The sequence below is a fragment of the Anopheles ziemanni genome, chromosome 2 (assembly GCF_943734765.1).
Source record: "Anopheles ziemanni chromosome 2, idAnoZiCoDA_A2_x.2, whole genome shotgun sequence".
Lineage (NCBI taxonomy): Eukaryota > Metazoa > Arthropoda > Insecta > Diptera > Culicidae > Anopheles > Anopheles ziemanni.
The window spans coordinates 28,181,902-28,198,929 of record NC_080705.1 but is presented as its reverse complement, the minus strand read 5'-3'; the positions used below and the strand labels follow the sequence as shown (position 1 = coordinate 28,198,929).

The window sequence follows — 17,028 nt, the reverse complement described above, 5'->3', positions numbered from 1 at the left end:
ATGTGCTGCTATTCGGCCTCCCTTGTGCGAAGGAATGCCCGAGGCACCACCATCGAATGCGGGCAGTGCACGTAAACAACCGGGTTATAATTAAATTATTTGCATATTTTCGGGCCGACCCGAAAATAAACGGTCACGGGTATGACCAAGAACTGACCACCGTACACTCTACATGCATCGTCACGCACCGCGTAGCACCGTCCGTTCTTCGCTTCCGTTTGCCACAAAACTTTTGTTCCTGCGCTGATGACGATAAACACAACACTGTAGTGCGTAAAACCAAGCTGCCAAAACACTGCCCCCTTTGCACCCGGATCACTGCGTGATTTCGCTGCCAGCAGCAAACGCATCTGGGGTGTTATCGTTTTTACCACAAGAAACACGCACCGAAACCAACCTTTTGCAGAAGAAATCGAACCAATCCCTCCACAATCGCGACTGTTTTTCGACAACCCCGTTGGGATTGGCATAGTGTTGGCAGAGTCAGGATTCAGAAGATCCAAAGATTTGACGTTTGGCGGATTCGAAAGATTCGAATCAAATTTGATTCAATTAGGGATTCAAACCAGATTTGATTTATTTTGGACTCTATTTGATTCGATTATTAGCCTGAAATTATTTACATTTGATGTGATTCAAACAACACATGAGGTAAGTCGAATTACTCACGTATCGATCTAGAGACAATGTGATGGATTTCAGTTTACTCAAATCGAATGCTGCATATAATGGATTGGACATGTCCCAGTGTGCAAAATCCTTGTGCTTTCTCTTTCTGTCTGATTGCCAATTGTTAACAACGAAACGAGATAGCATGACGATTTTGCACGCAGGGATAAAGCTGCCAGAAGCCAGATGCAATCTTTCAATGCAATGAAATAAAATTTTACATTTCTGCCAAAAATGATAATCATTGTAATACTTCGATGCATCACTACCCCGGTTGGATCATTGCAATGGTCCAAGGAATTACGCACAGAATTCCAAGGATTCGGATTTGCAAATCCGGATCGCAGAATGGATTTTTCCATCACTACAAAATACAAGGGTTGCTGTCAAATCGACAACCACCCTAGTTTATACAATAAGGTTACAGAGTTCACTGGCATGACATGCAGTACCTTCATATACAAATTTAAAAACAGTCGTTTTCACGTGCTGAGATAAAATTAGAAATAAAAAAATTAATATTAAAGAGTAGGACATTGTTTTACAAATTGGAATGAAATTAAAAATTTTCAATTAAGAGTAACGTACTGTTTATATTGTCTTCAGAGACTTTTTGGTCAAATAAAACGTAGAATGTAAAAAAAACAAGTGATTATAAATAAAATTGTATTTCAAACATCATGTTCCTGCAGCAAATGAGTCAATGCTTAAGAAGCTCTTCATAAATTTGATATCATATTACTTCAGAAGCGCACCATGATGCGAGATGTTTTAAGCGAATAATGAAATCCCTTGAACGAGCTCCAGCACATCGATGTCGCATACTCCGAGGTTGATCCTTTCAAGTATTTTCCGTTCAGGTTCGCCAGATGGCAATCGTCGTACCACCATCCACCACGATACAGCTGGGCGCAATGGGAGGACGATTTGTCGTTGTCCATATCGTGGGTGCTGAACTTGGAGCCCACGTTGCGGGACAGTGAGTCACCGACATTTCCGCTAATGGATCCTAAGCTTTTGAGACTGTACTTTTCAAGCTTATTGCCCATCTGGAACGCGTTGTACTTTGCTATTGCTTGGACATTGTCAAAATCTTCCATCACAAATGCGATCTCACGAGGCTTCTCTGCGGTGAGCTAAGAATATAAACAAAAAAGAACATATTATAATAGAAAACTCCATAATTCATATCGCTCCAGTTATTACCTTTGTGATCTTTTCGTTTCCCAACCAAAACTCTCCCGAAAGCATTCCGAAGCCATTTTCATACTCTGTCCATTTACGGTAGAAGTCTACCGAGCCATTGAATCGATGCTGTATTACAACCCAACCACCTTTTTCAAACTCTGCATCGCAGAGCACTCGTTCTGTAGTGTTAGCGTTGATCTTGACCCGATAGATGCCCGTTTTATTGGCCTGTGAACACGTCGATAGCTCGCCTGTGGAAGGGACGTAAGCATTTTATATAGTAAAGCAGTAGAACACTAACACCAGGGCTTCTTACCGTCCGAAAGTAGCGCCTCAGGATCCTCATTAGTTGCCTCAGTTGAGTTAATACTAGTGTGCTTGTTCGGTTGATTAATTTTAATCTCTATGGGCACATTCTTGAACTGATCATGAAGCAGTTTTTCCAAACTGCAACTGCTTGGGGAGCCACTGTTAGACGTTGTCACTCCCGCCGAAGAAGAAGAAGAAGAAGAGGCAACTGAGCTCGTTTCTGATGTCGAACCAGTACTTGAAGTTGAGGATTTTTTCAGCAATTCCAGCTCTGTCTTGAGTTGATTCAGTCGCATCTCCATGCGCATCGTGCTCCACAGCATTTCTTTTGTGCTCGCAGACAGCTCCAAAAATCTTCAATCCAGGACAGGAGAAACCAGTATTTTTAAATCATTGGCAGATTACTAAGATTTTATTTCCAAACGTTACGTTACCCTTGCTCGAGAAAAGCCACATCACTGCTCAGCTTGGAAATAATCACTGCATTTTGTTTTTCACAACTTTCAGCACCGAACACTGCTGGGGCTAAAATCAAACCGACCAAACACAACGCGATCTTGAGCAGCATGTTCTCAGGTGGTAGAACCGGATCGTTCTGTGGTGGGTATTGAACTGGACTGTGTTGCAACGGGATGAGCAACATTTATATTGCCCTTCCCTGGACGTAAAAGACGCCAGACATTTACAGATTAGCCGAGAAGAAAGTAAGAAGATGGAACAAGAAGGTCAAACAGGTCAGTACAGGTTTATTTCGCTAATTTATTCATGCTCGACTACGTCGGGATTGGATTGCAAAAGAAGAAAAAGTTCTGATGTGTGTCTCAGCTTATCGGTGAAGTAATTGGTTGGTTTTGAAAATGGTTATTTAAATTGAACATTCTTTTTATTTTAATCGAAATCGCTAATTATGTTTAAATTGATCGTAAAGCTGTATAGGATCACATAAATGGGAAGAGTAAAATAAATGATTGTAACTCTGCAATACATACTAAAATATTAAAACATTGTAACAATACTGTTGAAATTTTTGCTATAATGTAAACCATCCTGAAAGATCAAAAAGCAAGCTTTGCCAAAGTAGAAAAGAACGTTAATCAGTTTGAATTATAACTTAGGACCTATAACATTTTACTGATTAAATCAACGATTGAATTAAGTATATCACAATTTAAATACGATTACGACTAAGTTTCAAAATTTCATTTATTTTTTTATTTTTAAAACTTTAAGCTTTAAGCAAATTGCAATAAAACATACCTTCCATTTGTGTTTTATTCTAACTATGGTTTACCGTTCTTTTTTCTTTCACTTTGACAGATTTTCGATAGTCTAGTCTAAATATTCACGATCTCAAGGCCTTTGGGCCGATCAAATTGCCATTCGTTTATGTTCTACGAGAATCACGGCGATTCTTACAAAAATGAAAATACAGCTGGGCAACCAAGTTAGCATTACGAAGAAAAACAAATTGCAAGAAGTTACGTCTTCTATCCAAAAAAAAGGGAATCAATCGTTAATCAGTCCAATTCGACGACCAGCTGGCTTGAAAGAAGAAGCTTCTAGACCGTGCAATAAATGGAAGGTAAACAAAAACCCTTATCGCAACAATTTGCTAAAGATTGGGGAACGTTCCGGAGCTTCTGGTGTGACCTTTGCTCACTAGAGGCAGACGGTTCGTGGGGTAGGGTTTCTCGGGGCGAAATTATATCACCTCGCACCTTCGAAATCGTCCAAGCTCACACTGACCGACTGCAGCCCTACTGCCAGTTCCGGTAATCAACCGATCCCGTTGCATTTCATTATGCGGTGCATAGTGCATGCGCGGGAAAGCTGGTGGATTGTGTATGTTTTGTGGGTGCAGTTGCATAACGCGCAGCACCACCGGCTGCAACAGGCCATGCTGGGGATCGGCCCAGCTCCACCCCCAACTGCGCTGCACCAACGGGAGGAGCCAGAAGTAGAAAGGACCAAGGAGGGATGCGTAGTGGTGGTGCATAAAAGTTCAGTAGGTGAATGCTACCCACTCAGGCGCTCGTCCTCCTTTTTCTAAATATCACGCGTCAAAAGCATGCCGGAGCACACGGAACGACGAAGGCGACGATGGCGAGGACGATCGACGGTACCCGGGATGCTGCTGATGGATCCGTCCGCTGCTTGCTGTTTCGGTACAAGAAATGTTACTTCGTCGCAAATAGGAACGAGGGAACTTAGTGTAGGTAAATTGCGGGCGTAGATTTTCTCGCTTTTCCGGCGCCTCGCATTTTTTTCTTCTCTCTTTTATTGAATCGTGAAAACCACAGCCGACCCTGGTGGGTTCGGGCGAAACGCTTCATTTTTAAAACGATTTTTGCGGTCCGGTCATTATCGCTCGTCAACGGGAGTCCTTGAAGGGTGCCTGCCACCACCAGCGGTCAGTTTGAGGAACCATAAAAAAAGAACCTTCGTTTCCGCGAAGGCGTTAAACGCCGGGGACCCTCGATCACCACCGGAATCGGCACTCCTAAGGACTCCTCCTCGATGCACGTTTTAATCCAGCTTAACTCCGACTAATCGGCCGTCGGAGAAAACCCATCTTTCTCCCATTTTCTCACCAGCACGGTGCGCTGAACGAGGGTTTTATGCAAAAATCATGTGCGTTTACATAACGATATGGCACCGGCGGGTCGGTCGCGGGGCATTATTTACAAGCAAAACGCACCGCGGGCGGTCCTTCGGGAGCTGTCCGCCGAACCGGGGCTGCTCGGTATATAAAAGCACATGGATTGCGGGATGGTTTTTCAGTCAGCCAAGAAAAGCCCACCCTTGAGCACACGAACAGAAGCGAAAGAAGTGTCCCAAGGCGTGCAATCGAACGGAGGTTGATATCGATAAATCCCAGGCGTGCAACGTGCAGGAAACGGAAGTGCTTACCGCGTGTGAAGACAACGAACGGGATCGTCTTTGATTCACCGTGATTTGGTGACCTCCCGCTATTCGTGAAGCTCCGTTTGTCGGTTGTGATTTGTGTTTATTCATTGTTCCGGTGAAGAAAGTGAAACTCCGCACCCGAGACGCAAGTCGTAGTGAATTTTGAATGTAAGTAGCTAGCACGGAGCGGAAACGTGCCTTGGGAGCATGGCTCTAACGGATGTTTGCCTGCGGTCGGAAGATGGAGATGGTTGGTGGTTGGACTCGCAGACTCAAAGGACACATGAGCGCGATTGTTTTGTCTGCTCGAGACAACTGTTGCACAGTAGAACAAACGTTTCTTACGGAAATGCATCCGGCTGTGGAAAGTGCATTCGTTTCCTTGAACGTTCCACGTGTCATACAATTCATGTGATGAGGTTTTTCTTGCAGGTTATTTGTAAACACTATGTTTTTGTTGTAGTTTATCTTTTTCTTCTGAAAATAAGAAAGACAATGAGGTCTACTTAAGTTTCCATTTTATTGGAATGGGTTACTTTGTTTTTCGACCATTTTTGAATTACAGTGTAATAATTGTTTGATTGGAAATATTAAAAAAGAGAATTGTGATAAAGAACAAGCGGTTAATATATTTTTTAACTTTAATTTTAGCTAAATAAACATTAAATAAACTATTTATCAGCAAGCATCGAACAAAACAAGTTTAATAATTATGACGGAAGTCTGTTCCATCGTTACCTGCATTCATCACTTATTTGATTATTCAAGATTCACATCAGCAAAAACCGTACGGTTTTTTTTTCCTAATCAAACCTAAACTAACACAAGTTAACAAGGACTTCAAAGGGCAAGGTGTTTGATAACCCAAATAACCACGAGCAGCTTCCCGGTGGTTCGCAACTCACGTTCTGCAAGCGGTTTCCCAACGGGCCAACACACATTTTCCATACACGTTAATGCAATTGAAAACACTCTGCGGGATGCGAGTGCACAGTTTTTCGCACTTTACCATAACAGCATGGAATCTCCGGTCCCCCCTCCTCCCATATCTCTGTCGAAGGCAGACGGCATCCTTGGGAGCCGCGGGCTTGCAGTGGCATACACGAGGAAGCCATGTATCTGAGGCAACACCAGGCCGCCTTTTGCTTTGGAATAGAGTTTGGTGGTGTATGGGTGCCGGCCGGGAAAATTGGACCGGGATGAAAAAGAGCGATCGCTTATAAAACATCGCCCATTCGCGGTGCATCCTTGCAAGCAGTAGGAAGCCTTTTAACACTCGGTCAAGGTTAGAGATTATGTGGAGTCTGTCGATAGATAATTAAAGCTGGAAGTTTTGATCACAAGAAATAAATTACGGAAGTTGTTTTCTTTGTGTGTTTCTAAATCTAGCAAAAAACAAATATTGCGTTCTAATGGAAATGGGACTTTTGTTTCGGTTTCAGAATAGTTCCAATTCCACAATGATGATGTGCCATAAAAGTTGCGCCAAAATGATGCTAGCGGTGATGGTGACTTTCTGTGTCCTGCAAATGCTGGAATGTGGCGTCGTAGATCGGGTAAGAACGTAACGAAATGATCCTCCTTGGTGTAGAACCACATTGGAACGTTGTTAATCTCCCCATCAGCAACCCCGTGCTTACAAACAGTACAACACCGAACCACAGAAGAGACCGTTCTGCAACGCGTTCACCGGCTGCGGCAAGAAGCGCTCGTCCGCCTCGAGCCCACCGACGGCGGCGGCTGCAGCGGCCGCAGCGGCCATCCTTCAGCGGCACATGCAGAACATGGAGGCGAACAGCAAGAAGGAGCGCGTGACCAGCGACTACGAGCCGAACGAGGAGTCGATCAGCAGTCTGCTCGATCTGAACACCGAGCCGGCCGTCGAGGATCTGCTGCGGCAGATCATGTCCGAGGCGAAGCTCTGGGAAGCCATCCAGGAGGCTAACCGGGAGATCTTCCTGCAGAAGTCCGGCATGAAGGAGCAGCGCAACGACTTCCCGCTGACCTTCAGCACGCAGTAAGATGGGGGAGGGGGAAACGCCCTTCGTCGTTCGCCTCCGGATGTTTTCTTTCCGGAGGAAAATTACTAGAGCAGCTATGCTTCTACTGCATGGTGTGGAGCACGTGGCGGTCACAACCATTGCACCGACAGCACATACACGCCGCACCTAACCGAACATAAATACTGCACCATACTGCACACACTGCACACAAGCCCCCTGTTGGAATGCGGGCCCCGGGGGAAAAGGAGGGGAAAAAAGACGGACACAAACTCCACGGTTGAACACTTTTACTACTCCTTGATGGTTAACGCAAAAACAAGCCAACACCTATTATAATCGACAAAGGCAGCTCTCCCTTGAAGAGGTCGAACGTAATGTTTCTTATTATGTAAAATCGTTATTAGTCTTAAGCGCACAACAAGTCAAAACAAGCACACAAAATATATAAACACACACACACAAACTAGTAGGAAAAACAAAACATGCTCCGTTGGTCAAACGAGCAAGCAAATGTATTGCAATAAAAGAAAGCACGAGAGTAAATCTAACAAGATCACGGGAGTTTTCCTTTCTCATATTAGTGATTAGTTTTATTGGCAACAAAGCAAAACACAGCAAATCTAACGATAGCGAAGTGAATAAATATAAACCTTCGTGCAATAAACATATGCGCAACGGAACCAACAGAGCCAACCCACTTTTCCCTCTCGCGATCCATTCTAGAACTCTTCGACATAGCCCTCAATGATGATGCCCGGAACGATTTCCTCGCTGATGAACCCGGTCGTCGCCAGAATGTTCCTATTTTCGTCCTGCGGCGTGGTCGAGCGGCTCCGCGATGGTCCCGGCTTCTGCGAGTCGTTCAGCATGATCGTATCCTGCGACAGGGATAACTTCCGAGGGTTGGGCGAGCCGCCGTTGCTGCTGGTGGTACCGTTTTCCGGTCCCTGGCAGGACTTTGGACGCTCGATTCGCTTGCTCTCGTACACGACGTTGTTGGCGGTGGATGTCGTTCCCTTCCGGCTTGCCTCAGCGTTGGCAGTAGGATAGTAGCTGATACTGTTGTTGTTGTTGTTGTTATTGCTGGCATCATCGAAATCGATGTTCGACCCGGCCATCGACAACCCCTCGGTGGTACGCTTCATGGAAGCACGGTTGTAGTTGGTCTTCCTCAGCATTCCCTGGAAGTTGAACGGAGGTTCGTCGTCCGAGTTGTCATTCTGGAAGAAACCGAAAGTTTTTTGAGTTTTAAGATCTTCACACTGAATTTTACCAATCCTGTTGAACGAAAACCTTTGAACGTTCCTACTCACCTCATCGAAGTTCTTCTTGCCAATCAGCTCCATCTCCTTGATCGGATTGATTTTGGTCGGCGTGATCGGTCGCGCCTGTGGTTGCGGGGCGGGCCGCTTTTTGAGAGGTTTTCCAAATTCCGCGACCACCGGTGGTTCCGGCTCGACCGGTGGCACTCGCGGTGCCTGACGCTTCTTGTAAACGGCCGTCTTACTCGCTCCACTTCCCGGCTCATCGAAGCTGGACCCACCAAACTTGTTGCGGATGTCGTCGACACTTTGGCGTGCGTATGGCATCGGCGAGTAGACGGGGGACAACTTTACCGGCGAGTGCATTGGCGACCGAGGTCTATTGACACTGTACGGTTCAACCATCCGGTGGGGAGAAAGTCTGGAAAAGAAGCACTTAAGAGTTAACCGGAGGAACACCATGAAGGATATGTTTAGCAGTCTACCTCTTGATCGGAAGGCTCGGGTCTCGGTGGAACGGTTCATTGGCGAAGTTATATTCCATCTCGCCTTGGGCGTCCGCTCGCCCACCCTTCCGGTTGGATTGAGTGATTTCGGACGAAAGATTGTTACGTCGTCGCAGCGGTGCATCCCAGTCCTCGGTGTCGGAGTCATTCCCGGTGTAGATGTAGGACGCCGATGACGGATCGCACATGTACGTCGTGTCGAAGAACGGGATGTCGTCGAAGCGGAAACGCAACTTCCAAACGGGCGGTTTCTGAGAGCCCAACAGAGCCGCACTGCGTTCGTTCGGGTCGATCTTTTCCAGCATGATACAGTTGCTGTTCGTTGAGAACCCTGCAACCAACCGTTGGTTGTAGATATGGACCTAAGAAAACAGCGTGTATGATTCGATAGTCTCTTAAATTCAATATATCAGTCCGTATATTACCTGCTGGCTTAGGTTCACCAGATCCTGGTAGCGTGCGGCACGGTACTGCAAGAGTATCTGAAACATCGATTTCTTCCTCCACCGGTACACGAAAGGCTTCATAAACTCAGCCGTTTCGGCATCCAGCTTCCCCGTCCTTTCGTTGATCAGTGGGCGATACTTCTTCCTCGCCATATGACCCCGAAAGGCGGTTTGAATTTTAGTGGCCGCTTCGTCCTGGCTTTCCTGTCTCGCGGTGTTCTCTCGTTTCCGTACTGTGGGGAAATGAAAGACAAATTTACTTTTGTTGCATTGGAAAAACAAATTATGTTACTCACCCGATTCCCGATGAATCTGTTTAATTTTGGTGGCAACGGAACGCTTCGCTAGGAAGGCACGCATCATGGCCTGAATTTTGACGATCTTCTTCACCTGTGTCTCGTACAGCCGCTGCAGGTACTCCACGTTGTAGTACTTCAGGAATACCTTGGTCTTCCCAATGACCCAACCCTCCAGCTTGAGGCGAATCAGCAGCAAGCGACAGTTGTCCCGCGTCATCTCAACGTTCTCGTCAAAATCGAACGCCAGGAACTGGTACCGTCGGAGGAACTCCTGGAATGGGATCCGGTGCGAGTAGCCTTTCTGGCGTGCCCGAGCCGTATCGAGGACGGCCATCGCACGTAACTGCTGGCGTACCATTTCCGGTGCGAAACCACGTGCCTTGTACTCGAGATCCGAACGGATGCACCTGACGAAGTGCGTTCCTCCACTGTTCGGACCGATCGAGAGTGTCTTGAATAGCTCGAGACTGGTCGATCGGAACACGCCCGCGATCGTGCGCATCTTGTGCACCTGCGAGTACATACCCTTGGACAGTGTGTTCATCTTCTTGGCCTTGTTCTTCTCCGCAACCAGGGCGGCACCCCAGCGTTTCTTCTTGTTCGGTTTGTCCGACGGTACACCGAGCGCTTCTTCGGCCGCCATCGTCAGATTGCCCGTTCGTGACAGCTGGTTGGAGAACATGATCTTGATGATCGGCTCGCCGGAAGCACGGAGCGTCTCGACCATCTCCGGCGGGATGAAGTCCCGATTCTTGTCCGCCATTCCGCGTGCGTCGTACGTGATGCGTCCGGTGTAGTGCGCCACGGTGAACTCGTGACCACTCGCCCGCTTGATAAATGGACTCTTGCTCGTGTGCACCGAGTCAATGATGTAGTTTGGCCCGTGTCGTCCACGGCTTGCGTCATCGATGAAGCTAAACACTCCCTTCGGCTTCGTTAGGATGTGGTCCACGGCCAGCTTGTTGTCGTAGTAGTGAAGGGAAGTTACCGGAACTTGCTCTTCTTCCTGTAAGACAGTTGATACTGATCGGTTGTGGTCTCGCTTTAGTCAAACAAACTTCTTACCATTTCAATCATCTCAAACACGAACATTCGCTGGTTGTACAAGTACTGCATCTGCTCGTTCAACGAATTCACCACCAGCTGATCAATATGATTTCGGTGGAAGCACTCGAATCCAAAGTGGTCCGTTATAGTGACCGAATGTTTATCTCCACTGTAAAGATATAAGAAACATAGTTTGCTAGCCATACTTATAACCTAGTAGAATAAGCCAACATTAGTACTTACTAGATTGCTCTTCCAAAGGCCAATTTCTGGTTGATCGTATTCGTAATCCAGTCCACCAAACGGGTGTAGATGGTTGCGGCCAGTACATCCCGCGCATCCCGTGCCTCGTCCGCAGAATGTCGCCGACGCTCGGCTGATCCTCGCACGATCACGCAATAGTTCAGGAGTGCCCACTGGAACTTTTTCTCGTCGAGCTGCAGCAGGGACGCCATCTTACCGATCACCTCGAAATCTTCCAGCTCCGTCGTGCCATCCGTTTCCTTGAAGCGCACCTCGCCAAGGATCAGAATCGCGGCCAACGTACGGTAGATGGTGTCGAGGATGTCCTGGGACAGCTCGAGAGCAAGCAGTTGCTGTTCAAACTCCTTGAACGCTTGCACATTGCCGGGTATGTCGTCCCGGCAGTAGCGCAGCTTGTCCGAACTCATCGCTTCCGAAATACGCAAGTACCGATAGTTGCGACCCGCCTCAAGGGAGAAATCCTTCAGCCGCTCCTCGGCGTCCATCGTATCGTAAAAGTAGTAGAAGATGTGGAAATTTGATTGATTCCTAGGGAAAGAAGAATGTTGGCAGATTGTTATTCTTGTATGCAGTGCTACAAAATTAAATAATATTTCAACTATCATCTGTCTTAATCAAATTAATAATTTTTAATGGATTCCGATAGCTTTTTCCCAATTTCACATTTTTCATGCAAACCAAAATCAATACCGCTTCTTTTAATACGATAGCTGTTAAAGACAGATGGTCTTTAACAGCGCTCTAGTTGACGGAATCAAAGGAAAGACAACCATCTTTCTTTGCCTTATCTTTAACAACTTTATTTTACACGTAATCTTCGTTTTGTGTTTCGTTGCGCTCGTCTGGCTTGTCCGTCTTCCGTATTGAAAAAGAGATCGAAGGCGCATCCTTCGATCCTTTTTATATTTTCCAAAAACATCGCCGTTGCGGCAACGTTTATGTTCGGCCAGCTTCGTTGGGCCGAAACGTTTCCAACAATAGCATTTAATTTGGCTCAGAGTTATGTTGATGGAATAGCTGAAATTATTTAAAACAATGACAATATGTTTGTTTGAGCACTCTAGTGTTAAGATAACTATAACAAAGCTGGCTGCTCATTCAAGGTATCTAAAAACTAATTGTCTGCAATTCAAGGTATTTAGTGAAAGATGAACATGCGTTCAAGATTTATAGAATAGAGATCTTCCACGATACAAGATGCTTACAACAAGATGTGTTTTTAATTTATCAATAGCCGTTACAAACAAAACGCGAATCCGTTCGAGTAACATTGAAACCGTCTAAAATTGCCTAAAACAATAAATGCTTACATGTTGGTCGACGAAATACGCAGCTTTTCTAACAGGTATACCCAAAAGATGGCGCCGGAAAGTTTTCCACTCGGACCGTACGTAAGCTGCGTTTGAAAGATGCTACGGGTGGAATTAGGATTCAGTGGAGTGCCCGCGTTCGTCAGAGCGCTCAGAGCCTTATAACCGTTCACGATTCGCTCGTACACTCCCGGGTTACCCTCCCCCAGCACACCAAGGTGCTTCATCAGCAGCTTCTGGTTCGTCGTTTTGCCGGAATAGCTCTCGCCAGCCAGGATGATATGCTGCGGTTCCTCGTGGTGCAGCATGTCCTGGTACGCGCTGTCAGCGATGGCAAAAATGTGTGGTGCATTGTCCGACCGTGATTTGAACATGTACTTCGAGTGGAACTGTACGGGAGATAGGAAACATTATTTCATTCGTTCCAAACAGAATTCTATCGAATACTCACTCCTCGGACGTACTCCGGAATGGTTTCGTTGGGATTCAGCGAAATTAACACGTCACCCACGAACGTGTAGTTATTCTTATTCTTATAACGTTGCGTAATCTCCTCCAGGATGGCCTCCTCCGTAAGATGCTCCAATGCTGCCAAGTCCTCGACGTGCAGCTTCTCCGTACGATTTTCCTCCGACTTTAGCATACCTCGAACGAGGGCCACCTCTTCCTTCCTGGGCAGTTGGACATTTTGCACCGACTCGGCAAGCATCTTCAGCTCTTGACTTAGCTAAAATAATTTAAAAAACTAACTGAAGTGAAGTTTTGCAACCGGCGAACCATCCATTGCCACCTACGTGGTAATCGTTATCAGGCACTTGCGTCAGAAACGGATGCTCGATGATCTCCATTATGAAGGGACGGTGATCGGGATTTTTCTCCAGACATTCGGCAATAAAGTCGTTGTACTCCTGGGACCAGTTCGATTGTCGGTAGAGCGTTGGTGGAGGATTGCGAACGATTTGAAACATGGCCCGAGTGGCGTGCATGTCCGCGAATGGAGCTTTTCCGTCGCCAAGTTCGACCGCCGTAATTCCCAACGCCCATACATCCGAACGATTATCGTAGACGTCCTTGTCTGTGAAGATTGGCGATATCGGATCTTTAAGAGATGGCTCTCGGATTTTTTTAAACGCTGCAACTTACCACTCTTGGAACTTGTGACCACTTCCGGTGCCATCCAGCACGGTGACCCAATGCATGTCCCACGTTTACCCAGCGTTGACTTCGTATCGCGAGCCAGACCGTAGTCACACAGTTTTACCTCGCCTTCCTTCGTCAGCAGAATATTACTGCCCCGGACATCTCGATGGACGATGTGGTGCTCATGTAGGTACATCAGCGCCCTGGAAGTCTCCCGCAGGATATACGCCAGCTGCATCTCACTAGCGCGCCGGTTGCTGACAAACATTTTCCTCACCACATCAACAGCCGGACCCAGCTCGCAGTACTAAAGGGATTCCACGTGGACTAAGAAATGTGCTCTTCTACATTCCCATCATATCAGCTTACCTCCAGCACGAACCAAATCTCGTCACTCTCCCCGGCCGCACATTTTTTCCGATAGACGCCATAGAAGTCGATCAGATTCGCGTGCTTCGAGTGGTCGCGCAAAATGCGAAACTCCTCCTGGATGGCCGTTTTCGTCTCGCCCTCAAACTTCTGCACCTTGATAGCCACGTTCTTGTTGCCCGCCTGGGTATCGGTGGCCCGGTATACCTTCGCACACACGCCACTTCCGATCAACTCGCCCAGCTTATACCGGTTACCCGGATCGGGCAGCGTTTCGATCTTAAAGTTCGCCATCGCGATGGTCACTGGCACACTTGAGACACTTTACACCGCTTACTTGTACATGCAAACACTAGAGAGTATAAAGAACCGCTACAGAGCTGCAGAGATTGTTACTGTCGAAGTCATAAAAAATTATTCTAAATATCTAAAATAATCTGATCTAACTAACATTGAAAAGAGATTTTCCAACCATTTCAAAACCAGCCCTGTTATCCTTGTTTGTTTCCTTTTCAATAATTTCTTTCCTTTCACTCTTTTATCATTAATTACTTATGTAAAATTATAGTTCAGTGTTTTTTTAAACATTACTTTGTTACTAATTAATATTGATTATTTTTTTTTAAACAAATCGTTTGATTCTGGCTTTGGTTTTCTGTCTGAAAATTATATGAAATAGGTGCAACAACCACTTGATATAGGTGCTGTACTATAGTGCTGTTTGAGAAGGTTCGTCACATTACTCATCAAATTAGTGGAATTCTTTCAATGAGTCTATCGGAACTCAGGAACAATTTACTCCTGTTTCACTTAAGTCTCATTCCTTTCTATCCTTCATTTTGATTTGCGGTTTCGTGACCCGTTCCATGACAGGCTGTCGTCGACAATCATCGTTGGAATGCACTTCGATCCACAAGGAACAGCCAATGCAGGAATGTATCAAGGTTCACATAGAAGCACACCGATACCCTGCCGGAGATGAAATACATCTCCCAACAATGATTCACTTAAGCGCGTCTATAGAGCGATTGATTGGGTCATCAAACTGATTCAGTTTTATAGGAAAGAACGGGGTTTGTAGTACAGCTGCATGTTTGAAAGTACTTGATGAGTTCTTGACAGTTTTGATAATAGAGAAATCATTCCTTAAACAATGTTACATGTTTTTTATGGTATTTAAATCCACATAACAACATTCTTGAAATGTTATTCAAATGTTATCAATACTCCACTTATACCGTTTTATTCGCAATATTAAAGTGATAACCATAATTCAGTTAAAACTAGTCACTGTAGAGAAGATCACTTGCAATGACGCATCACTACTCCTGCCACAACATTATGTAACCAAACCGGGAAGCACTTTCTTTTCACTTTTACGATGTCGTTTCCTGTGGCCGCACACAGCGGGACCAAGTGTGCTAATCCTGTTAGGTTATTTAATTTTGCCTCTTCGAGCGAGCATTTCATTGCATTTCCGGCGCCAGGCTTCACTTAATTCACTTAAGCAACATTTGTGCTGTACTGGAAAATTTTCCGAACATTTATTTGATTTTCAAGAAACTGACACGAGAATGGCAGAAATCCGAACAATTCTGATTTAAAAAGGAAACATACAAACAGCTTACGTTAACACCGACGAAATACTTTCACTATCAATTTCCACCCCGAATAAGCACAAATTCCAAACACTCTTTTCGTGTGGTAAATTTTGCACTTGCTCCCTCTCTCTCTCTCTCTATGGGATGTAACTCTTTGATGATGGTCGGACAACTAGAACAACACTTTCACCGTAGGTGCCCGTGAGGCCACTCCAGCAGGCTCGACTGCCTTCCGCGAATCCTGGACATCAACTGACCGTTGCTGGCGACCACAACTCACCGGGAAAGCATAGTTTTCCCAACCGAAGCCCCAAAAGTGTCCCCAAGGTTCTATGCTAATTCAATTGTTACGTTCTTTCCTTGCTCTCCCAAGTCCGGTCGCTCGATACGAACTTCGCCACCGAATCGAAACCGTTACGGTTGCAGTGTTATGTTATTGCACGCCGTCCAAGTTCGATTTTGCTCGCGGAAATTGTAAGCAATGAGGGGGAAAAATAAACACTAAACCGATGTTGAATCATTCGCGCCGGTGGGAAGAACGTGCAAACTAGGAAGCATTTTCCATCCATTGCTATGTGGAAGGATTCGCACCGGGTGTGTCTGGCTCTTCGCTGGGAATGTCCATGATTTGCCGGTGTTAATGCACCAACACGTGAGATTGCGTGTGAGATCACGTGAAAGGCGATGCTTGCAAATGAGAATCGAATTTCTACGTTCAATCCTTTGCTTTTTAATACCGATTCTGTCTGTAATCAATTCTTTCTCTAATCCCCCGATTTTGTACCGATATCATTTGTAGCGTCTGTCATTAGTTTTAAACGTGTCGCTAGAGACACCATCAAATTAGCCCATGCTATTTGTGTACTTTTCCACTACCCAACGGTCGGCCCTGTAAGCTTGTTTGTCCTTTTCTTGTGCAGTTGTTTTGTGCGTATGTCTAATCCGGTCTGCGTTTTCCGACCCGGGCAGCTTACTTGAGCTTAATGATGTTTTCCCCTTATCGCGTTTCGGCGATCGGTTAACTTTTGACGAGCCGGGAAGGCACAAACGGACCTGAATAGCAGCCGCTCCGAACTCGGTCCAAATTTTCCCGGCCGACGGTCCGAGAAGCACTCAGCCGCATAATTCGATGATCAGATTAGCCGCTCACAGACAACGCGCCGAGAGATCGATCCCAGCGCGGCCTGCGGAAGTGCTTTCACCCAGTGTGTCCTTACGTGGTGTCGTTCCGTGAGGGTGCGCCCAGGAGTGTGCCTTTACTCTCCCCCGGTCGGCCCAGGGACGGCGGGTAGATCAAACACATCGGTCCCGTCAAGGTGTGCTGGAGATAAACAAAGAAGCTATCATCCATCCGACAGGAAACAATGACGATTAAAAGGCGCAAGTCGTGAAGATGGGCCAAAATGCGAACCTGCCCCGACCTGATCCTGACGGAATGAGCTTGCAGTTCCTTCGCTTTCCCTCGCGTCGGGCGGGGGTAATTGTAGACCCGAAGAGCGGCACGGCGGGGCGAATGACGCAGTGTTAAGCGAGATTTATCAATGGGACATAAAGCTGCCTACTCAGCACCGAGAGAAGGCTCACGGTCATGAGGTAATTATCCTGGCCTACAATACAACAAGAAACGAGAACTGAACGGAGCAGAAAAGAAAAACACATCCTAGAGTGTATCGCTTTGTGGCACATTTCACAAATTGATACAGTTTTG

General features: G+C 46.1%; 3 protein-coding genes across 3 annotated transcripts; 1 reads left to right on the top strand and 2 right to left on the bottom strand.

Annotated features, from left to right (window-relative positions):
* Nucleotides 1–1,412: 1,412 nt before the first annotated feature.
* LOC131293324 (techylectin-5A-like) lies at nucleotides 1,413–2,809 on the bottom strand. The gene is made up of 4 exons (XM_058321404.1): nucleotides 2,601–2,809; nucleotides 2,174–2,520; nucleotides 1,876–2,108; nucleotides 1,413–1,805 (listed from the first exon to the last, which is right to left on the bottom strand). The coding sequence occupies exons 1-4, from the start codon at nucleotides 2,807–2,809 to the stop codon at nucleotides 1,413–1,415; spliced, it is 1,182 nt and encodes a 393-aa protein (XP_058177387.1).
* A 3,730-nt stretch (nucleotides 2,810–6,539) lies between these two features.
* LOC131286221 (cardioactive peptide) lies at nucleotides 6,540–7,094 on the top strand. Its single transcript, XM_058315152.1, has 2 exons — nucleotides 6,540–6,629; nucleotides 6,699–7,094. Exons 1-2 carry the CDS (start codon nucleotides 6,540–6,542, stop codon nucleotides 7,092–7,094), a joined length of 486 nt encoding a protein of 161 aa, XP_058171135.1.
* Nucleotides 7,095–7,734: 640 nt separating this feature from the next.
* On the bottom strand, nucleotides 7,735–14,013 carry LOC131292810 (neither inactivation nor afterpotential protein C). The gene is made up of 12 exons (XM_058320897.1): nucleotides 13,720–14,013; nucleotides 13,354–13,657; nucleotides 13,005–13,285; nucleotides 12,662–12,937; nucleotides 12,211–12,599; nucleotides 10,880–11,428; nucleotides 10,655–10,805; nucleotides 9,587–10,595; nucleotides 9,270–9,523; nucleotides 8,824–9,206; nucleotides 8,390–8,759; nucleotides 7,735–8,296 (listed from the first exon to the last, which is right to left on the bottom strand). The coding sequence occupies exons 1-12, from the start codon at nucleotides 14,011–14,013 to the stop codon at nucleotides 7,796–7,798; spliced, it is 4,761 nt and encodes a 1,586-aa protein (XP_058176880.1). The 3' UTR covers nucleotides 7,735–7,795.
* Between the last annotated feature and the right edge of the window lie 3,015 nt (nucleotides 14,014–17,028).